The sequence below is a fragment of the Poeciliopsis prolifica genome, unplaced genomic scaffold (assembly GCF_027474105.1).
Source record: "Poeciliopsis prolifica strain line A6 unplaced genomic scaffold, Auburn_PproV2 SCAFFOLD035, whole genome shotgun sequence".
NCBI classification, from domain to species: Eukaryota; Metazoa; Chordata; class Actinopteri; order Cyprinodontiformes; family Poeciliidae; genus Poeciliopsis; species Poeciliopsis prolifica.
Window position 1 is genome coordinate 850,893 of NW_026562410.1, and position 24,488 is coordinate 875,380.

Genomic DNA, 24,488 nt, shown 5'->3' on the forward strand with positions numbered 1-24,488 from the left:
GCACCAAAAAACAACACAGATTGAGTTTCAGCTTGAGAGGAGTCTGTAGTTCGTTAGTGATTTAGGTGGAGCTGAGATACCACCTGAAATGTGGAAAAACATTAGATAAATGTATGAGTAATGGATTTGACCCAAAAATATTGTAATTTTTAACTTTTCTTTTTTTCACTCTTGAAAGCACAGAATGGTGAGAAAAGACTCACGGGAACCAAGTTGTGACCAGGTGACTTCTAAAAGGGATTTTCTGCTGCTTTAGTGATTTGAACGATTCTGCAGAGGTTTCTCTTGACTTACTTTATGCTATGCATCACCAACAGTTTTTCTACACCCCTTAAGAGCCTGTGCATGACTGATCCTCACCGCCAAGCCAATATGAGCCTTTTCTATCACTGTGCGCCTGCTTGGAGGTTTGCTCCATATTTCTTTTTGCTTCACTGCGAGTGGCAAAAAGAGGATGGAATAATGACAAATCCACTGATCAACAGCTAGGAAGCTCAAGGTTCTGACACAATTGGTTGTCCTGGCAGAGTACTGACGCCAAACACAACTCAAAACTGACCACAAAGCAAGCGAACGCTCATCGTCTGGAACGCCCTCTCCGTGATTCCCACTGGAAAATTTTGGACCGTGCCCAAAAGAAAGGTCAGTCCAATGAAGTGTTTGACTAAAAAAACATGAAATATTAATTTTCATTTGAAACTACATTCAAACCAACATTAACATGGGGCTTAGGTGGGTTGGAAAATGACTAGAAAATGGGTGTGCTTGATTTGAAAGCACGCACTGTTTCCTCACTGTAGATTTTCTTAATAAGAAGCCCACTGTAGCATTACTCTTGTTTACAATCCACACACATACTGGCAGTGATGTGAGAATTAAAAGTCTTAAAAGTCACTTTTTTTTTTGAGTAGCACTCCTCAAACAATGAAGGACGCAAAGCTTATTGTAAGACATACCACCTTTATTAAATGCACAGTATCACAAGAAACATTTCCAGTAATTGTGGATAAACTACTCACATGATGCACAAAGCATTGAATTGATTGATAGAACTGGCTGATTAAAGCAGGATCAAATCTGCCAGGAGCGCACCACACACACACACACACACACACACACACACGCACACGCACACACACGCGCACGCCTTCACACATGCATTCAGTTTTATGTGCAAATACACACACAGTCACACCAACAAACATGAACACACGCTCACTGTATTCATAAGTAAAATTTGTTATCGTCGTCGTCTTTTTTTTTTCTTCTTTTGCCAGATATTTACAAAAAAAATTATTGACACCACCCCTAAGATAGATTACATTCAAAAAAGATCCCCACCCTTCTAGATTACATTCAAAATAATATACTATTCATGATGCAAAGTCACAGTTATTCATCTGAAAGAGGATCAAAATAGGCTACAGTCAGTCAGAGGTGGTCCGAGTAGCGGGGGTCGGGCAGAAGGAGCTCTTCAGACCCCCACCCGCCTCTGTCGGCCACGTATCAACTGGGACGCCTGCTGGCGAGGAGAAATCTGGGTGTGTGAAGAGTCTGTGCTCCTCCTGCAGACAGGCGGCCTCCCAGATAGCCTCTGCATGAGCTCCCCATCACAGTGGAGAGGAAAAGAGGACATCTTTTTTTTATTATTATTTTTTTTATTATTATTCTTTTTCAGAGAAAAAAAAATAAAACACATTGTTCAAACAACGTCCTCTGCAGATCAAAAAAAGGCCAAAAGGGAGGAGGATTGTATTCACACTGGAACGAGCACGACGGCACGTACGACGGCGCACAAATAAAATCATTATTTACATTTAGTACGTATTGCCAGTGGCCCATAACACGTTGTCTTCAATAGATGTCACACAGTTTCTGACGTACCTGCTTGGAACAGATTATACTATTAAACATAGCCTACTATTCATATAGACAGTTATCAGAACTGTACAGGATGGACAGCAGTTTATATACAGCCCAGTTTATACAGGACAGTGTATAAAAAACCCCAAAAAAGAAAAAAAAGAAAAAGCTTATTTTTTCTCGGGTTTACGGTTCAGCTCAGCCAGGCTGAAGCTTATAGCTGGAGATGAGACAAAGGGTGTTCAGTGGTAGACTAGAGGGTGGCTGCTTAGGTTGTGCATTTTGGGGCGGTGGCGGCGTGGCAGGGTTACAAAAATGCTATAAACTGCACCTGACATATAAAACTTATTGACTGACTCATTTACATATAAAAAATAACAAATTAACAAAAACATGTGGTGGATAGTTCGAAAGCACCCCAGCGTTACATTAAGCGCAGTCAGCTGCTAATTTACACTTTCTCCTGTGATTCGGGAGCATTTTACTCCGCACCCCCCTGGGCCTCCAACAGACTTCAGAGAATAATATAGTATTCTATGTCACAGACCAACACAAAGTAGTGCATAATTGCAAAGGTGGAAGAGATGGGATATTTTTAGATCTTTGCACATCTAAAAAGTGTGGCATAAATTTGCTCGAATGCCTCCAAATAAAATCTCATGCAAGAAATTCTCTTCAGTGCTCAACTAATCGGGCCTTTTTAATTTGTAAAAAGGCCCGATTGTTGCGTAATTTACCCTCAGCACAAATCCAGCATTGGACTCCTAAGCTTTTAACATGACAGATATGATGCTCTGGAGGAGGTGATTTGACAGGAAAACTATCATTTGTCAAAATGTATTAATATTTTTTTTAATTAAATTATGAAAAGGCTTTGATCTAAGTCATTAAGTCATTTATATTTAGACTTATTTATACAGGTTTTCTTTCAGGATGAATCATCAGCTCGTTTTCGTCTGTTGGAAAAACAAAACAAAAAAAAACAAACAAAAAAAAAACAATCCCACAGCATGACACTGCCACCACCACGTCTCACCGTGAAGATGGCGTGCAGTTTCTAGGAAATAAACTGTTTCGCATGTAAAGTTTCAATAGCGATGTTGAAGTGAGAGTGAATGGGGTAGATAGCCATGTGAAGATTGGCGTTGAACTGTTTTTTTTTTTTTCTTTTTACTTTTATTTGAAATTAAAATGGAAAAACATACATCTGTTTTCCTTCCACTTCATAACTATGCATTACCTTGCAGCAGTTTATCTAATAAAAATGTTGATAGCATACATTAAAGTTTGTTGTAGCAGTTCAAAATGTGAAAAGAAAAATCAAGGGGTAAGAGACATATTTGGATCCACTGGCTATAAAACTAAAGATGAGGGAATCAAAACAAGCAAAGCGAAGACTTTAAAACCGGTGAAAGACCTCAAGTGTCTTTAAGCAGCGTCCAGGAAAATCCTCTCGGCCCATCGCCTCACCTCAATCCGTCCTTTAAGAGCCCGGAAGGTTTGAAATCTGGCTCTGAAACATCATTCAGAGATGAGCCACAAAATAAAGATTTTGTTTTTTTTTTTACGCAATGGCACTGCAGGGTGAATGACAAACAAATGGAAAAACAAAAACAACCAGTTAACACACTGTGCGTCAGATAGCCCTGCTCATTAAAACCAAGCCTGAACAATTTTTCTTAATTAGAGTAAAATATGAACAGATATTCACAAAATATGTCATTTTTAATTCAGGACGTAAAATATATTTCCTTTTATTTCACAATTTTGAAATGATCTTGTTTTTTTTTTGGTTGGTTTTTTTTTTTACTTGTCTGTAAAATGTTTTTACATGTGCATGACTTAAATACCAGATTTAAATCAACTGGACTTAAAAAGTTTTATCTACATAGATGTTTCTATATATTCTCAGTCAATGAGTGCTTCTTGCTTTTTAATTTTTTTCCCCTCCCCCTTTCTTAGTAAGTATGAAAAACATTGTGGCAATGAATTCACATGATGCAGAATGACCTCTCTGCTCATTTTTGTTTTGTGTCTTTTTTTTTCTTTTTTTTTTTAGACCGTTATTTTAAGTAAAATCACATTAATCCTGAATGCATTTTCACTTCATTCCATGAAACATGCCCAGGAGATTCTGCAGATTAATAAGAAAACAAAAGCAAAACCTAAACGTTAAGGCTTCTCTTTGTGGAGTGAGGACACGGACAATTTGCATTTTACAGTCACATTTACAGCCAGATTCTGTACATAGACGTCGTCGCGCTACCTTCACTTCCAACGTCCTCTCTGCCTCCCAGCATGCTCTCCAGCACCCAAAAACCCGTCCGCATATGAAGCACACATGCACAAAAAAGCCGCACACCCAGGCGCCGGTGGATCAGCCCAGTATATCCAGGTAGACGGGGGAGGCCTTGGCCAATCTCTGGAGCATGCTGTGGATTTCCTTGATGTTGAGCCTCATGTAGGGCTCCCTCTGCCAGCAGCCCAGCATCAGGTCGTACACCTCCTTAGGACAAGTACGGGGCCGCTGCAAGACTCTGCCTTGCGTGATGCACTCAATCACCTGCGGGAGACAGCGGGACTTTATGCTGTGACAGATTTACGCAATCATAAAATGGGGTGAAATAAAAGAAAATAATTGATGTAAAACATCCAAACAACCTGGAATAGGAGTGAGCAATATGGACTTGAGCTTTATCACATTTTGTGGTACTACTTTAATAATAAAAATGACAATAAAAACGAGTTATTGCTTTTTCTTTTCTTTTTTTTTTTTTGGTGACAGCATACCAAAGCAATCATAGCCGCACAACTCGTGGAAAAGACACATTGTGTAACAATGATGTTATGGATGCTGATGTTGTTTAGGACACCAGCCACATGAAGAAGTGTTGTTTGTGTCACTGAGCTTCACACGTGCCTCCTACTTTCTAATGTATTAACATATGCATTTATATTGAGTGGAGAAAATAATGAAACTAAAAGTTTATTTTTGAGGGGCTTTAAAGTTTTTGGAATTTTTTGTGACAACGATGAGTTTAAATTCTTATTATGCTAAGAAATTTGTGGCAATAAATGACAACACAGTAAATACCCTCCCCAAACCAGGATCACAACAATTCATCTTGCGGGCCCCAAAGTGATTTAACCACTACACAGCTTGCAGTGATTCCCACACCCGTTTCACGACTCAGTTTTCTGACCCGCATGGTCTTTTCTTATGTTGGCCAAAAAGTTCCATTTTGATTTCATTTACTGGGTTTCCTACATGCTTGTAGTAAACCGCCAATATGACTTCATAAGAAACCCTGTCCTGTAAGGCTTTCATATAAAAAATGTGGATTTTGTTTTTGGGTTTAATTTGTTTCGTTTTTGATTTTTTGATTGGTTGGACCAAACCACACAATTCAATCCATTTATCGTTTTCTTTCCATTTAACATTTGGACTATTTTATGCAAGCCTATGTGTTACAATATCACACAGTCTTATGAAAATATTGTAAAGCTAGTGGGGGAAAAAGGCAAAAAGCACTTTTTTGAGGGCTATAGGGAGGACTTAGGGGGCTAGGAGGACTGCAAAGCCAACAGGAAATACATCAGTGGCCTTACAAGCTTTGCAGAGTGAGCTAAGGCTTAGTTCAGAACATTAATGCATTCAAAATCTAATGCCAGAGTTTTCTGTTTTAATGAGTTTCTATTTATTCTAAAGCTCGTCACAGCCCATAACTATGCAACTTATGCTCCTGCTGATGTGCACAAAAACCAACCTCCTGTTTTTGCAAGGTAGCATTTAAAGTTACGTTCTTATGGATCAGAAAGAAAAATCCACACAAAAAGAAACAAAGGCCCGTGGTCTGACGGCTTACATTTGCAGGTGCCTAGTTTCTTTTAGAAAATGCGTCCAAATCAAGAAAACTGACAACAATTATGCTGAGCAGTTCCACCTATAGCTCCAACTAATACTGTATTATGTACGATACTCTGTGGAGCAAACTGAAAATTGCATTACTAGAACAAAAAACATAAGCATTAACATCTTCAGTTCCTAATATAAGTCGACCTGCAACAACAGCAAATACTACAATTCCCATGATGCCTTCACTAAAGTCTTGCAATTAACTACATCGTGAGAAGTTTTAACAGCTTTAAACCTCACGTGACTGACCTCATTGTTGGAGAGTTGGTACCAGGGCTGCTTGCCGTAGGTGAAGATCTCCCACAGCACCACACCGAGACTCCACACGTCACTCTCTGTGGTGAACCTCCGATACATGATGCTCTCTGGGGGCATCCAGCGGATCGGCAGCATCGTGTGACCGCCCACCTGGGGAGATTCAGCAGCCTCCATTAGCGAGACCCCTCAGGTCAGATAAAAGGGTTTCAGTTGCTGGTTACACCATCTCTAGTTGCTTACTTATATGACAGGCGGGGACTGGAACATGACTGTAACCAATACACAACACACCAGCAAAAGGACTTTGGAAATGTATGCTATAATATTCACATTTGTAAAGAGAACTGAGAGTAACAGCACTTGACATTGTGCTGGATCCCTAACTCGTTTTGAATAACATCATTGGATATCAGTGGTAGGTGAAAGGACCTAATTAGGGTGACATATTCTTTCCTGGCCTTTCTGACTCCAGCAGAGGGCGCTGTGGGATTCAACTTAAGATGCGAGACAAAACGGAGATGGAATTAAATAAATCTATTTGCTCCTTCTAAATGTCTTTTATTTGACTCTTATCAGTCTTATGCTTATGTTCATAACTGGATGCAGTTCTCTGATGGCCATACCTGGATAATTACACATTTTGATCCTTTGTGGTTTAATATGATGTTGTTAATCTTGAGCGAGGGAATAATTTAACTTTTCACTGAAAGAAAATGAAAAACCTTCCAGGGTTCTTTTGCACTGTTGATTCTGATTACCATAGAAACTTTGCACTTTTGTAGATTATGAAAGTTGCAAATAAATAAAATATGTTAAAATTGCTATTTCTGCTGACACACACCTATCTCACCAAAGCTGGAGAAAGCAATCACTATTTGTAGCTCATATTTCTGTATTAAGCAAGATTTATGAGAACCCTTTTGAAGATTGCAAGGATGTGCAGCAGCAATAATGGACAATGAAGGGTCACATAGGAAGATGAAGAGCAAACAGCTCTCGGTTACTCACCCTATAGTAGTCTGTGCTGTAAACATCTCTCGACATGCCAAAGTCTCCTATCTTGACCAGCAGGTTTTCCCCTACCAGGCAGTTTCTTGTTGCCAAGTCTCTGTGGACAAAATGTTGGGAGGCCAAGTAGACCATGCCAGCAGCAATCTGTTGGGCAATGTGCAGCATCTGAGACTGGGTGAGCTCCACCAAGATACTGTGCTGACCGTCTGCCATGAGGACTGCATCAGGACCGTGGGACCTGCACCCAAAAACCATTGCATATTGAAAAAAGTAAAAAACTTTAAAACGTTAAGAAAGTAGCTTTTTTCTCATTTCTGAAGTTTTTTTTTTTCATTTCCTCTGTCATGATGACTTATTGTCTCCAAAGCCTCAGTTTTGATTCTAATTTATGACTATTTGAAAAGAGACTTGTAAGTGGAGCGTTCCTGTTGCAGCTCCTGACAACACATAGAACAGCATGAGAAAATTCAGGCTCCATGTTTGAGGTTGTGTGCTCTGAGATTTTAGCACATTCCAAATTTGTGGTTAGTGCGATTAGTAAATGTAAGTTCAACAATTAAAAATATATACACATGACAGACTGTGGCAGGTTGTGGCTTCTTCTTCTCTTCCTAAAAGAAAAGAAGTTTATGCTTAAGCAACTTTATAGTGATGATATAAAACCAGGCAGGCTACTGAATGCATCCATTAAACTGCCCACATGACCCACAATTGACAATGTATGAAATGGAAATTTGTGGTCGTTGCAGACACTCTTACCATAACTGTGCAGTGACCTCACCACTCAGAGTCTGACCATTCAGCCACAGTTCATTCTTTTGAAAAAAGTTCTTAGCAGACGGCTTTCTTTATGCCTTTAGTTGAGTTCAAAATCAATTCATATGATGCCTGTTATGTTACTGAGACCTTTTAATGCTTTTATGAGTCAAATGTTACGATCAGAAAACTATTTAGATGTCAGCACATTAACTTGATCTTATTGTGCTAGTTGTAAGCTTTTGAACTGATGTGTGCTTCATTCATTATTACGCTCAGCTTTGAACGGTGATTTATTGTGTTTTACGCACTAGTTTTGCACTTTTGCCAAACGAATATGTAAAACTTAAATGGTCTTCTTCTCCAGTCAAGATATTTCATCAACAGAGATGTGTTTTGGAACTAACATATAGTTAATATAATTGAGCACAGCCGCTAAAGTTGAAGGAGGCGTTAATGTCCAACAGGCAAAGATTAAACAACTTTTCCAAAACGAGTTTGTCATTTCATTGGAAGACGATCTCACCTGAGGAACTTGTTCAGGTCTCCGTGTTTCATGTACTCAAAAACCATGATGAGAGGGTCGCTCTCCACACACACGCCGTAGAAGGTGACGATGTGCTCGTGCTGCAGGTTGGTGAGAAGCTCCGCCTCTCTGTAGAAGTCTGCGCGAGCGCTTTCAGTGCCCTCCTTCAAAGTCTGAGAGACACAAATAGGCAGGATGAACAGGAGCGCACGTCCAATGGAAACTGTTCCCCAGTGTTTTTGAAGACGGAGCTTCCCAGTCAGTACCTTGACGGCCACATGGATCTTCTCATGGTCTGGCACCAGTTTGTAGCACTCGGCAAGAAAGACTTTCCCGAAGGCTCCTTCTCCCAGCTCCCGCTTCAGCACAATATTGTGCCTCTTGATGTGCTGCACAACTTTAATACAAAACAAGTCACATTACTCACAAGGTATTTTGAGAAAAAAATATTTCAACTTTATACTGTCTGGAATTTGATCAATTGAAGATATGCTTTTGTTGCTTTTCATAGATATGCGTGTTCATTATGCACCACTTTTTTATAGAAAATGAAAATTCCAAATGTCAAAGTAAGTTGCATTACTTAAATTCTTATAGACTTCTCAAGAAGTGTTGGCCCTTCAAAGCTGCTTTGCTAGACAAGCTAACTCTCGACATCCATCATGCCCTTAGTTTTAGAAACTCCAGATTCTAACCGTTTACGCTTTTAATACATGACAGTGTTTTTAATTACAAAATACACTCTAATGAAGAGAATAGTTCTTTGAAAACTGGGGATCAGCAAAGAACTAAGACACTTCAAATCTGTAGGTTTCCAATAAAACAAAAAGTTTGTGTTTCTGAGTATCTTTTATGAGCTTTCCGATTAGCTCCTGAAGAAGGACGTCACTGCCGCGGCACAGTAGGAATCTGCTGATAAATATGGCGCCTATAGCAATGATCCCTGCATGGATTTATCAGAAAAAAATCCCAGGTTGCCCGGCGTTTATCAAGAGCGGCGGTAACTCACACGTGTCAGCTTTCAGCATGCTGCCGGAGTTGCGGAAGTACTGCGGGTTCTCAATGACAGGAATCTTTGTCATCCCAATGATCACTGCATCTGGACCCATCTCTGAGGACGATGGGGTGTTGTTGCCATTGGAGACGTGATGAAGAGGACTGGCGGAGTCATCGTCATTGCTGATTACCGAGGAGGAGCCTAGGGACCCACGGAGAGGGGAAAAAGAAGGAGGTGGAGGTGGTGGCAGTCAGGAAACAGGAGAAGGAGAGATGGGCAGACAAGAAGGTGAAGGAGGAAGAGAAGATGGAAAGAGGAGAAGAGTGGTTAACAGGGTGGATGGATGCTGATGGTATGTTTAATACCCTATATCAGGTTTCTGAAAATTGTGGGAGAAATGTTGGAGTAACAGAGGAAGTTAATAATATATGATTCTATACATGAAATAGCCATATCAGTATTTGTATATGTTATGGATTTCTTAATAACTAGCAATGGTAGTGGGCATTTTGAAAATAACATTTGTAGACAACGCTTACCCTTAAAAGCGAAATAGCCCTGTTTACTCTGTTTAGTCTAAAGGTGACAGAACATTTGGTCACATTACAAGCATAAATTGTGGTGTAATAAATTTCTATTTCATGTGAAAACAAAAGCAAGGAGCTCATAATTGTGAAGTGAACAAAATATTATGCTTTTTTTTTCAATTCAATTCATTTTGCTTTGCACACAGGTCTGAAAAGGGTGGCTTGCATTTGTGTGAACCCCCTTTACTTTGTTAGTCCTAATTAAAATAAAATCCAATCTAATCACATATCTGCTTAAATTGCTTCATTTATAAAGGCATCACACATTATTAATCATATCACTTTTGTGATATGATTCTCTGTGCAATCCTGAAAAAACTTAACTAGCTGAACTTTAGGAAGGGCTTACAGGGGCCACAGCCCCAAGTCAGAGGAGGGTCCTAAAGATTTTGTTGCTTTCTTTTTAATCCATGCATGCTTTGCAAATGTTATACTCTATGCAAAACTCATTGCATTCAACATATTTTAATGCTGTTTTGTTTTTGTTAATATAAATAATACTTAAGTATTTAAAGTTATCATACATATTTTTTGGGACAAAGTGAAGCCATCTGATGAATGGTCGGTTTAAGCTTTAAGCAGACCATGCATCAGTTCTTACCAGCTGATGCGTAGCCCTACATATCAATGTACTGTAATTTGCAAGAGTAAAAGAAATATTTTGTGGTTAGGGGTCTAAAACAGGCTCTAGCCCAGGGGGGTCACACCTTTCTAAATCTGGCCCTGTTTAGCTGGAGCTGTTTTACAAAGAATCGACAAATTTGGAAATATGCAAAACAGGGAGAGACGTACCCCAAAAGACTTGCAGCTTTAACTTCTGCAACAAATGTTTCTAGGACAACAGTTTAGTACGGTTTTGTTTATTTTATCTTCTCTGTAGAATTATGAGTATAATCTTAAGTCTCCTAATTTATGCAAAAAAAAAAAAAAATTACTTTACCTTTAATACCAAAGTTTGAGTTTCTTCCATATTTCAAAATGATGACCATGAGGACGCAGCCAGTCAGGGCAACACCGGCAATTCCCACAACGACATACACCTGAAAATGAATAAAGGAGAGAATGTGATTCCAGAAAGAAGCCAAAACTAAACTGCAAAAATCAAAATAAATAAATTACTGAGATCTCTGGTAATCATGTTTTGTTATTATTATTATTATTATTATTATTATTATTATTATTATTATTATTATTATTATTATTATTATTATTATTTAATCTATTGTAACAGTCTAATTTTACACAGAAAAATAGAACATCTGAAATGTGTCTAGCAAAATAGAAACAAGTGACTTTAGTAAAGTCACTTGTGGTGCAATTATTAGTACAGCTAAGTTTCAAGGTTTGTATAACTCCCCTTTTTGGGCAAAAAATTAATTTATAGGTCTTGACTAAAGTCAGGAGACTAGAGAAATGTATTACCAACCAGTTCCACAATCTCTATGGTAGTCCATAGACCTGAGTCTATACCTTAACACGCAATTTAGGTCTTGGCATTGAGATTAGGTGGCGGCCACCTTTCTGTGCAAGTTCTGTGCGTCATGAGCAATTTTTATGCTAATGAAGCAATATGTACTGGATCATTACTTAGCTGAAGGCCCACATGAGACACATAATTCAGTTTACTGGACAATATATTAGTTTAAAACATCCTGTTTAATGTTTTTGAAGCTATGCACTGCATCACTATCTCCAGGGCCGCAGGCCCCAAAGCATCACTGATCCCTATTCACTTGAAATTTTTTGCACTTCTATATCAGCAAATTTGTAAGACATTGTAAATTTAATTTACGTCATTGAAACCAAAATGAAATAAACAGCAAATATGGTTTGTAAAAAGTTACACATGGCTAGGAATATTTAGGATTACTTACTGCAACACTGTCGTCCAGAGGCGGTGGATCTGGATAAGTATATATGTGATCTGTCAAATCAGAGTTATTCATATTTGGAAATATTTTGCAGTTCTTACTGGTCTGTGCAGTATTATATTGTGTGAAACTACATATAAAGTCTGGAAAAACTAAAGAACTTACCATCTGAGCAGAAGATGCAGATGCAGGGGGAAAGGAGAAAAGAAAAAAAAAAGATGAAAATCAGTAGATTTTTAACAGCTTTCTTGTGCTTCATTTCTTGTTCGGCAGACGGAAATGTTTAAGATCCCCAAAATAATCCTCTTTTATCATACAAAGATATAGGAAGACATTCATGCATGAAAGTGGCAAAGAAGCCACACTGTCATCGTCATGTTCAACTTTGTCAAAAATATCAACCACCTTAAATGCTGTAAAGTTGGCCTGATCCAATGGAACGTATGTCTTTTGAAAAAAAAAATTAATTTTTATCCCCAGAATAGTTTTCAAAAGTCTTAGGATTGTTGGTGGACTCATGTGAGGTGGGCCTTAGACATCAGCGGTCTCCCATAAATAAAACCTTTCAAGAGGTTTGTTTTTTTGTTGTTGTTTCTTTTTATATTGTTGAATCAAAAATGTTTAAATTCAATTGTAAGACATTGGCCTTATAGGAAATATAGAACAGAAAGATGACAATAATATCTATCTTATTATTTAAATGTAATTGAAATAAATCACCTTCCCAAAAAATATTTTTTGCCAAAAGTTATATTTTTTGTCTAATTTACCTTTTAGCATAGAAGAGGTGGCAATTTTATTTATTTTCTTTATCTATTTATTTATTTATTTATTTTTGCCAAAATGACTTAGGCTAGGCTATCATTTTAGCAAGGTGACAAAATCAAGAAATCAGTGAGGGGGCTAATACTTTTTCAGGGCAATCGAGTCATAAAACATAAGTATTACTTACAATAATCTGGGTTTTCTGTAAATAAAAGAATGAAAAACAAATAAATTTGTTATAATAATAACATGTCATGTTTGTTACATATAAAAACCCCACTCAGTTACCAAACTTAGTCACAATTAACACAGCCAGAGAATAAAAGACATACAACTGAAACAGTTGCACTTCTGCAATTTGAATGGAGTTGAATCTATCATGCTTAAAATCATGCTCTAAAGATAACTTGATTTGGAAACAGGAAGCAAACTGACCTGTAATGTTTGGTGGATCAAGAAACTGGGCGGTGACTGTCTTTTCGTCCCGACCATACTCGTTCCTTGCCACAAGCTTGTATTCGCCGTTGTGGATGTGAGTGGGATTGGCGAGCTGCAGGCAGCCGTGGTCCTCGTTCTCAGTGGACTCGTGGATCATGGTGCGGATGAAGTCTTGCTCCTGGAGAAGCACTTTCTTATGATACCACAACAGCTTAGGTTTGGGGTTCCCCGTCACGGTGAATGGGATGCACCACTGGTGGGCCTGTTCTGGAGCCAACAGCTGCTCGATTCTAGGGGGAACTAAGATGGAGGCAACAGGAGAAGAAGAGCGGTCACAGGGAACAGCAGGAGATAAACAGTAAGAGCAAAGGTGAAGTAAAAAACCTTAATTGTGCAGAGGAGAGGTGCAGGTTGGAAAAATAACTGTGAGGGGAGCATAAACCTAAAGAAAAAGTATGCATTCCAACTCTGAAGACAGAAAAACATGGCAGAGGATAATGTATAATCGGATGTTAAACAAGCAAAGGCACATGGTCAGACATGAGCAGCCTTACAGGAAGAAGAGTTATGGACAGGAAACATGGAAAGTCAATAAGATTTTCCAGGAGACACTAATGAAAACAAACCGAGAAGCCTTCGGCTTCCACAAGAAAAACACGGTTTAGGAGAAAGTATTTAAATGCTCAGCACACATAGGAAATTAGATCAAATTAAACGTAAATAAAATAGGATTTCTAGAGATGTAGGCCATATTTGAAGTCCTTACAGAGAATATTGAGCTGAAGGGTGGCTTCAATTTGACCAACTATGTTCTCGGCGCTGCATACGATCACCCTGCCGTTGTCATCAGGAGACAGACCTGACAAGATGAGGGTGCTTTTTGTTTCCAAAGGGTCGATCTGAAAAGACAAGATCATTAGAGCAATTACAGATTCTGCGTATGGACCTACGAGCCTGGTGAGATATTTATATAAACAAAAAACAACAACTTATGTCACTCATAGTATGTGTAACGGTAGTATGTAATTTATCTACAATATAATAGTAACTGCGGATCATTGCAGTTTCTAAATAATGCTAATCAATTACAGTTATTTGCAATTTACCGTACATCTAACTTTATTCTGGAAAAATTAACAAATTAGTGTCTTTTTTTCCTTCCCTTAAAAACTTCCCAATCCCAAATCATAGCTAATGTCATGTTAAATCACTCTTTTCAGCTAACAGCTACAACTCAGATGGGAATGTGTTCTTCTAGTTGTAGGAGTATGGGGACCATAATTCAACAAGAGCATCTGTGAGGTCAGACACTGATGTTGGACTGATGTCCAACATCAGTCCAATTGGAGTAGTCTCTACTCCAATTCCTCTCAAAGGCATTGATTTGGGCAGGGGTCAGGATTTGTGGAGACCAGTTAGTTGTCCTCGCAACTGCTAAACACAACCCGACAGACCAAGAGCAGTAATTCATCACTGCAAAGATTATGTTCCCACAGCAAGACTTCTGATTAAAACTAAAAAGAGTCATCACAATTCTCCTACTTCAGCTTCTCTTCATTTGCTCCCTGTTAAATTCAGAAAATAATTTAAGATTCTCCTCCTTGCTCATTAAACCTTAAATAATCAAACTCTGTCATGTGTCAGAGATTTGATCGTTCCATCAAAAGAGAACTTTGCTGTCAGACTCCAATTTTACTGCTGATTCCTAGAACTTCAAGAAGTAAAATGGGAGGTGGATCTTTTAGTTATCAGGCGCTACTGGAACCAGCTCCCAGCTTTAGTCTGTGAGGCAGACATCCTGTCTGCTTTTAAAACGAGGTTGAAAACTTTCCTTTTTCATAAAACTGACAGTTAGACTACACTGTGCAAAAAAATAAAAAATATTACTCTAAATTACGATAAAATACTGACAGCTGTGGTAGCCAGAATTTTGCTGTAAAATTCTGGCCATCATAGAATTTCTCCATATAAATCTGGATCTTGCCATATCTATATTGTGAAGAGCTGGCAACCACAGCTGCCAATGTTTCATTGTAAATTAGATGCTCTTTTTTTAGAGTGTAGATTAGGATATCTTGAGCTATTTTTGTAGCTATATGGCTGTAGGCTCAGGCTACTAGAGGACAAACTGATGACTTTTCCTCACTTTCTTCTTCAACTACTCTCCAGTGTGCATTATTTGCTATTATTTCAACAGTGAACTTTTTCCTTTCTCTCAAAAACTCGCAAAGTCAAGTTTTCTTCTAGTACTTCGGCTGCTTCTCACAGATTCTCCTACTTTTATTTGAGTGCATGGTCTGTTGTGTTGTATGATAGACTGCAGTCATTTGGGCTTAGCTTATTTAAATAGACTTGAAGGTAAACCATCTCACCTCATAGTGGGTTGAGAGCATATCAAGGGTCCACAGGATGTCAGGCACAGGGGAGCCTGAGGCACTGCACACAACTTTGACATCACGCCCCTCCCTTACAGTCACATTTTTGGGGGTCAACTCTACTTTGGGAACCACTGCAAGTAACAAACAAAATGTGGCAATATGCGTGAATATCGTCTCTGGTTTTAAACTGCTGCTTTACGTCTTCACAAAAGCAGACATAATCAGCCTGAGAAAACCAGCAACGCTTCACATTACCACAGTCTGGAGGAGTGAGTGTGGCAAAGTCCCTTGTCTCTCCCCTTTCATCGGTACATGTCAGCTCTGGACCGTCTATGTCTTCTTGGAGTCTGAGCTTGATCCACAAGTTTTCACAAACACAATCCAGAGGGTTTCCAGATAGAAGAAGCCTTGAAACGAAGCAAACAAACAAACGCAAGGAAGATTTTAAGGAGAAAAAAGGGGATGTTGGACTACTGACAGTTTGACGCACACGTGTCAACTTACGGAAATGTACTGTTGAAGTTCTGAAATGTTCTCCATGACAGCATGGAGAGGTTGTTATCTCTGAGATTTCTAAGAAAAAAGAAATAGCAACAAAAACTGTATAAAGTCAGCACGGGGAAAAGGTGTGATAAAATAACTTTACCGTAAGATGCTGCTTACACATATTGAAGTCTTGTGTTGTTATAAAATGCATCCTTGGATATGTATGTTAATCTTGTCCTTGTGACCGTTCTGTTGGAAGTTACAGTGTACATTTATTTAGTTTAAATTAGCTTAATGTCTAACCGAGCACAAATCGGTGGGATACTTACAGATTTCTGAGGTTTATGTAGTGCCTCAAACTGCTGTCACTTATGTTAATCAATCTGTTTTGATTGGCAACGTGTCTGTGAAAAGAAATGAAACCAGATGTTAGACTTGTTACAATGCACCTTTTCATGTAAAATGATCATATTATACTTGCTACATCAAGTATTGAGGCAGATAAAGTTGATTTATGTTTTATTTTAGAGAATGGCAAAATTTTGTTCTCAAAATGTGGATATTTTGTCTCAAGCGTTCTGTTTTCGGTTTCTTATAACATGTATGATTTTTTTTTTACATGTAATTCAAGGACTCTGATCTCAGGGCTGTGCAGTGGAGCAGCTGGTAACACTTTCCTCACTACAAGGAGGTTGTGGGTTCAAATTCAGGTCTAGGGTCTTTCTAAATATAGTTTGCATGCTCCTTTTCTCTCCCCACCACACATGCATCTTTTCACTCTGGGTACTTTTTCCTACAGTCCAAGAAACATGGAAGCTAATTGATTTCTCTAAAGTTGTCCTTAGGTATATGAGTGCTTGTGTGAATGGTTGTTTATCCTGTGTGTCTGTTGCTCTATGATAGACTGCCAACCTGTCCTGGGAGTACCATCTACGACTGCTGGAGATAAGCACCAACTCCCCCAAAACTCTGAAAGGATGAGCGGTTATAGATGGATGGGACTTGGTTTTGCAGCATACCAATTCAGAAATCCATGGCATTTTCTTAACATCACTCCTGACATGCTTTATTTAAGTTTTGAAGAAAGAAATTACTATAAACGATCATCTTCTGAACTGACATTCATCCATTTTTCTATACCTGTTTAACTTGTGGGGTCTTTGTTGGGGCTGGTGCCAATATGCTCAGGGTTCATTGGGTGAGAGGTTACAGATTTTCAGTACATCACATAGGAACAGAGACGCAGGACACAGAAGAAACATCCCTGCATGCAAACATTTTCATACCTAAGTGAAATTTAGAGAAGCAAATGAAACTACCAAAAAAAAAGAAATCTGCACATGTACAGGAGAACATGCAAACTCCATGCAGAAAGACCCCAGGTCAGGATTACACCCCAGCTTCTTCCTGCAAGGCAACAGTGCTCCCAACTGCACCACCACGCAGGTCAGGAAGTTGTTTAAAAATGAAATTATACTTAAATAAATAAAGCAGAGGTATGCGATTTGAGGGAAAAAATGAAAACAGAAAACATTAGGGTAGGCTTTGCTATTTTGAAATCCAAGCAATTTCCCATAGGGGTATTTGTTGTGTAACTATTTGTGTTTAAATGACAGTGGTTTGTTTTGAACTATGTCCAAATAACATACCCTATAAAATGTTGATTTTTTTTTTTGTCTCTTTAGTACAAATGATTATGCTGTTGGGAATTTGGAAGGAATGTTGAATAGTTTTCACCAAATATGGTGACCCAATTTGTAAGTGTGGAAAAGTCACTAAAAGGAAGCAGAAAAAACTGAAAATGTTCACCTGATTCGACTTAGATTAACTTCTTTCGTAGTATAAAAAATGAGAAATGATGGGACGGTAAAATGATTCAGCATAATAACTTTTATATCAATTTCAGTTTAGTTCACTCTAGAGTGAGATTCTTCACTTTAGGTGACATTACCCTTCCACCTACTACAGGTATATAGTTAGCACGAGCTAGCGCTGGTTTTCTTCAAAATTAACACTTTGATCAAAGAAGCGACTGTAAAGTCAGTACAGACTGGCAATTATTTTGTGTTATATAATAGATTTTGACTTTGACAACCAAATTTATCCACAAAGTCACAGGCAGTGTGAGGCCGTAGTCTTCAACCAACTTTCAAGAGACATGTCAGCAGTAGTAATTCTACAGCTGCAATTATTTTTAAGATTTACTTTTTATTTACAATTGCAAGTTGAAATTTCAATCATTTCTATTGAGACCAGTCAGTAAACACACTCACATTGTAAACATAGCATTTGCTTTCTTAATATGTTTTTCTGTTATTACTTTGATGGACAAAGACAGGGATTTTGGGGGAGAAATTTTGGCTCAACAAAACTGTGTTTGATATACCTGAAGATCCCCATAATTGTTCAAAAACGACCAAATCAGTACCAATTAATAATCCAACAATCAATTAATTTGACCCGTAGACCCATTCTTAATTGGAATGAGTTGAAGTCATATTTCTGTGAAAAACTGGATGCCGTTTTTACCTCAGTTTCATAATTGAATGATGCTTAATTTGAAAAATAAAGTAAGCATGATACCACGTTATTCTTTGGATAACATTTATCTGTAACAAACATTGTTTGGGATACATAATATGACTATTAATGAAGTCACTGATATTTACTCTATCAAAATCAGACATAATGTATTAAAGATCATTTGAAGAAAGCTTAATACAAGTATAAAAAATTTTATTTTTTAAAGAAACATCTTTATGGTTTTAGTTTCACATTTCACTGCATTCAGTGTTAACAGAACAACGTAATTACACCAGGATGTTACCCTGTAAAATATGATACCCATGTTCATTTCTGAACTAGACCTGGTGTTTGTATCACTTCAAAGTACCAATCATCTCTCATATAAGTTCATTTGAGACCTTTAATGCAAAGATAAACTAAAAGTGCAAATCGCTTATTCAACTCAGCAGTGTTAGAAGCATGTTGACTATGAATTTTGAGCACAAACCGTTTGTCAGAAAGTCTTATCTTAGTTAAATTGTCTTATAACGAGATTATGACTTTATTTTATTTGAATCTGAGAATTGTCGGTGAAGATGCTTTCTAAAACGATACAAATTAGTTTCACCCCAAATATCATTTGTGTAGAGAAAGTATTTCTTCTCAATTTTTTCTTAGCCTTACTATTAGATGTTTCCCAGAATCAATTTGACAGGAAACCTCACCCAGTATTTTGGTTGAAACCACAACTCAATCTTGTTAAGTCTACCAAGGCCTGGATTGGTCCACATTTGACCCACTTCAAGGTTGGCACCATTACCCTAATTGGCAGAGCTGGCTCAAGCAGAAGTAATTTAGCTTCCACCCTCAGGAAAAATTTATTTGCTTTTGCAAACTAAAAACACTGCAGGTAGAAGACAAACTCATGACCTTAGAGGTTAGATATTGGTTGTCTACAGTGAGAGTCAGAGGGAGAGGGCCTCCAAATCAAATTCTGCCTACGGGCCTGTAACAAGTTTTGGCCAGCCCTGGACATTGTCCATTTCTCAGCCACAGTGTACGGATGAGATTTTGTTTGTAAGTTAATAAACGGCATCCATTACAATGCAGTCTAAATAATAAAGTAGCTTAAACGATTAACTAATGCAATATATGTTACGTTTAAAATTTGATTTGCCTGCTTTTGCAAGTGTAGAAATGTTGCAAATCGTTGGTTGCTTCAACAGTTTTGGGGGCTTTTTTCGCCCCCGGTTGCATATGTAGCCGGGGCATTATGTCCATTATGCGCTGTTCCGTTTGCCCATATAAGGAAGACGCTGTGTTGGAGCGCAGCTGATTCATTACGGAGACAGGTAATTGGCATTTACATCTAAAAGCGGGTAGATCGCTGAGAGGGTCAGAGTCCAGGCTGATTCCTCTACAGGTACGGTTAACATGAAGCATGCGCTGGGTTCAGAATTATCTCCGATGCCTCCATCTTATTGTTGCAGGAAACTTGCTCTTGGAGAGGACATACAGAGCTCTGTTAACTTTTAGAGAAGGTAAAGGCAGTTTATTATTAATTGGTATTTAAAGTATCTGTCTAATTCTATTCTCTGTTGTGTGCAGGTTGGCCTGCTGCTGTTTCAGTTTTAGTTTGTTTTGGTTTCAGTGTTGCATTAGTTTAGAATTTATGTTTCGGATATTTATTGATTAAATTCTTTATTCTTTTGGGGGCTTGTTGTCTAAGGAAGGGAGTTTTTATTGTCCAGCTGTCCAGGCTGCCCCTGGTTCCAAGCAGTTTAGATTGAGGAGACTAGTGGAAGGGGAGTTTCTCTTTTTTTTTGTTTTTGTTTTATTCACTAGGGAGTCTTTCTTTTGTTGTGTGAGTGTGTTTTTGTTTGGGAACACGTAGGTGTATTCAGTTACATTTGGGTTTTTACTATTATTTCTCCCTCAAGCAGTCTGATTGTATTTAATCAGAGTAACTGGTTGACAGATGTAAGGTTTTCAGGGCCAGCACAGATTTAAGGTTTAATAAAATGAACTGACTATTTATGCCTAAGGGTTATCGTGAGTTAAATAAACTGTGGTTAATTTCCATCAGTGCTTCTGATTATTTTTTTTTACAAACTTATGTGTGATCTGGTAAAAAGACAACACCAGAGAATTGAAGGTTCTTCACACATAACTAAAGTCGTAACCCAGGTCACACATACATAAGCGAAGAAGTCATTGCCCCACAAAAGGCGCCAGTTGAATAACATCCATGATGGCTCCAGCGCGTCTGCCTCAGAAAAACTAAACCCAGTCTCCACTACTCTGTGCAGCTGTACGCTGTGTGGACTTCTGCAGCGTTGTAACAGACACACTCACAGGCCTACACACTGACGCAGATAAGGGCGCACAACTCTCTGCAGCTTATTGCCAGCTGTACACAACTGATATGATCTCATGTGTAATATGTCAACAGTGTGGGCATTTTGAAATATTGAGGATATCTCCCCCACGCCCACTACAAACCCCCCACCCCCCCAGAAAAAAATAATATATATTTTTTTCTTTTCTAAAAGAGAGGCAGAGTGAAGACCCTGGAGGCTCCGCTGCTTGGCCTGAGCGTTCAATCCAGCGCTCTTTACCTCTGGAGGAAAACACACTAATCCAAAATAAGCATGACGCGCACTCGCACCGCCTTTACGCACACGTACACGCACGCGCGACCACTATCTCATGCACTCCACACACTAATATGAACACACACACACACACGCACACACACACACACACACACACATATATATATATATATATATATATATATATATATATATATATATATATATAATATATATATATATATATATATATATATATATATATATATATATATATATATATATATGTCTTTATTATGATAGCCGCCAGGGTTTTAATGGTATAAGCACTTTGTCGTTATTAACACTATGCACCCTTGATGTTTGGTGTCACTGCCACCTATACTGAGGGTTTGAGCTTCTGCTTCGTAAGTTAACAAGATCGTTTATGTGCACACACTTACATCTCGGTGATGTTTTCCATGTCATCCAGCGTAAGGACAGGGAAATCCTCGATCCCTGGTTCGGGGTCGTTACAAACAATCCGTGAGATGCTGCAAGTGCAGGATTCGGGGCAATAGGCATCGCCGGATCTCCACAGCCCCATCACAAGCACAAACAATCCAAAACGAGCCATGCCATGTTTCCCCACGCTGGAGTCCATCGTGGGGCCAGTGAATGTATCCCACGAATCCCCCACGACAGAACGGAATCTGGTCGAGCTGAATTATTGGCGTTTCTTCACTTGCCGCCTTTTATCTTGGCCAAGTTAATCCTTCCGATTCTGCAGAATGAGAGGTAGGGGAGGGAAAAAAAAGAGGAAAAGAAGAAGAAGGAAAAAAAAAAAAAAACAAGACTGTGCTGTAGGTCGGGAATGCGTAGAGCCCACGTTTTTAATACCAAGATGCCATGGACTGGCCTTCTCCGTCTCCGCAGAGCTGATATCACGCTACTGCATTTCGATGCCGTGAAGAAAGGTGTCAAGTGCTCCGTCCTGCTGCTGCTATTGCTGCCGCCGCCGCCGCCGCCGCTGTTGCTGTCTCACTCCTCCTTTTTGCGGCCACTGACTGCCTTATAAAACAAATATGAGCCGCTCCAGATGTTCGGAGATCAATAGGCAAGGAACCCCGTGTGCGTATGTGCGCCGATGGGGAGGAAAGCTGCACGGCGGAGTAAAGAGATGCGTGGTGATGCTGCGTGTGTAGGGGAGGAAGGCTACCTGCATCCGTCTATCGATCATCACCGAGGACGGGCGCAGCTCCGAGCCATCTCACACGGGGGGTGGGGAGGGTGTGGGGAGGTGGTTGCGATGGTGATTTTATGTCTGAGTTAGATGCTGGTGAAATAATCTTATTAGAGAAGCGTAAATTGAATAATGATGATAATAATAATAATAATAATAATAATAATAATAATAATAATAATAATAATAATAATAATAATATAATTATATTATATATTATTATATTATTATTATTATTATTATTATTATTATTATTATTATTTATTTTTTTAAATTGCGTTCAGAAACTCAGTACCAACTGTCGCAGCTTTATCCCTACAGGCTGCTAGGAACACTGAGTGGCCAGCTTTGGGTCAAAGGGCCCACCCGTCAACAACGACACGGATACAAACTCTACTGTCGTGGTTACTTTGAAGCAATGCGATGGATGAAAGCTGAGCCTTTTCCATAACAACGCTGTTGTACGGCTGCCCATTAGGCCTGGTGTGACGTGCGGGTGACGCACAAGTCGGGGTGCATCTATGAAAAATAATTACCTGTACTATGTCTCCAAACTTCAAATAGGCCTCGCACCAATCACTGAACGGAGCACGGATGGATGTCTGCTATTTTGTTCCTCACTGTCTGAGCACCAGCTTTAGTGCAGCTTCTTACTTTTTGCACGTCTTGTTAGAGACAAAAAGAAAAAAAAAAGGTGATTTAAGATCTCAGAAACTTGACCTGCTGAGCACATGTGCATCTCGGTGAATCAGAATTAAATTGAAATGTTCTGTTATTCCAATAATCTCATTTAAAGCGTGAAACACACTTGCTTTTTTTAGATACATAGGAGGAAGAACGCATTTAGGCACCACGAGGTGTTGCTTCAATTCAAATTGAGCATCAAAATGAGGAGAAAAGGAGATTTAAGCAACTTTGAAGGCGTTATGTTTGGTGGTGCTTTATGTGCTGGTCTGAGTATTTTAGAACTTGCTGACTTGTTTGGTCTCTTTTGCTCTCAGTCATTTCTTAGGTTAACAGGAAATGTTTGACACTCGTTACCAAGACATGCATTTCATGGACAGCATGTCAAACCCTGCAGCACTTCAGCTAAAGATGCAGAAGGCCACACCGTCTGCTCTGGACACAATGACCAAATTTGGACAAAAAACAATAATTTGCATAAACATTTCCTGGTCCAATGAGTCTTAATTTCAATTGCAGTATTCAGAATTTTGGTATAAACAACATAGAATAAGACATAAGGTATTGATCTATCATATCTGGCAGTACAGGTTCAATATTGTGAGGGATTTCCTTGAGACACTTTGGTGCGTTTCTCCAATTTGAAAATCACTTAAACACCACAGTCTTACTAAATATTGTTATGTCAATAGCTTTATGACCTGTCCTCTGCTGACTATACTTCCAGAAGCATAACACACTGTGCCACACAGCATAAATAATAAGTTTGGTGCTGAGTTTACTTTATTTATCTATATTTTATAGAGATCTTAATCTAGTAGGGAACATTGGGGATGTGGTTGAATAGGAGAATTACTTCATGAATGTTTAGCTGACAAACTTGTTTCAACTGCTTAATGCCATCATATCAAAATGAATCAAAATCTCTTCAATATTTTTTTGTATATTCATTGTTGAATCTATGCCACAAAGAATAAAGGCAATGTCATACGCTCAAGGGAAGGTAGAAATGTGTTTCTAGTGAAGTGTACTTCAAGCACTTCGTTTGGGCCAAATAACAAACTCTTCTTCAGTTTGTCCAAAAATTGGAATATTGTGTAAAGAGGTATTTTTAACACATTTATGTTTCTCCATACTGAAAAGTGCAATAGGACACTTTATTGTTGACCAAGTTGTTTTTAGCAAAAGACCATTTCGGGACAAGAAAGAAACTTAGCCTTAGGTAAACACAAATGACCCGTCCCCTGCTGTGCTACACTTAAATCAATTGTATAAAACAGCATATTTCTACTTTGCTAAACTACCAGCTTGTCACTTTAGTCTGACAAAAGTTTGACCCATCCCTAATTATCAGCTGTGAAATGTTAGAGAGGTTAGATCTGGGCTTTGACTCAGCTTAGGGCTTTTCATTATAATTCTCAGCCAATCTTTGGTGGATTTACAGGTTTGTCTTCAACAACGACCTTTTGAGATCCATCCTCCTTGAGGGTTTCTGCTACACCACTGTCATATCCAAAATTTTATTTTTCTTATGAACTAAACATTGAGTGTTTATGATCTCTAAGCCATCATCATCATCATCATCATCATCATCATCATCATCATCATCATCATCATCATCATCATCATCA

The 24,488-nt window shown here is 38.6% G+C and overlaps 1 protein-coding gene across 1 annotated transcript; it reads right to left on the bottom strand.

Annotated features, from left to right (window-relative positions):
* Positions 1 to 940: 940 nt before the first annotated feature.
* ntrk2b (neurotrophic tyrosine kinase, receptor, type 2b) lies at positions 941 to 22,203 on the bottom strand. Its single transcript, XM_055052406.1, has 17 exons — positions 21,395 to 22,203; positions 16,182 to 16,256; positions 16,030 to 16,101; positions 15,871 to 15,939; positions 15,622 to 15,773; positions 15,361 to 15,497; positions 13,755 to 13,887; positions 12,971 to 13,288; positions 12,738 to 12,743; positions 11,789 to 11,838; positions 10,855 to 10,954; positions 9,340 to 9,528; positions 8,597 to 8,727; positions 8,331 to 8,503; positions 7,046 to 7,286; positions 6,029 to 6,187; positions 941 to 4,426 (listed from the first exon to the last, which is right to left on the bottom strand). The coding sequence occupies exons 1-17, from the start codon at positions 21,592 to 21,594 to the stop codon at positions 4,241 to 4,243; spliced, it is 2,391 nt and encodes a 796-aa protein (XP_054908381.1). The 5' UTR covers positions 21,595 to 22,203; the 3' UTR covers positions 941 to 4,240.
* Between the last annotated feature and the right edge of the window lie 2,285 nt (positions 22,204 to 24,488).

Bases quoted from the DNA above. Each gene is read 5' to 3' on its own strand.
- ntrk2b (XM_055052406.1), bottom strand. From the start codon at position 21,594: ATGGACTCCAGCGTGGGGAAACATGGCATGGCTCGTTTTGGATTGTTT. The intron at 16,257-21,394 runs GTAAGTGTGTGC...TTCTTTTCACAG, and splicing joins ATGGAAAACATCACCGAGAT to ACACGTTGCCAATCAAAACA. The intron at 8,728-9,339 runs GTGAGTTACCGC...TTTGTATTAAAG, and splicing joins CATGCTGAAAGCTGACACGT to TTGTGCAGCACATCAAGAGG.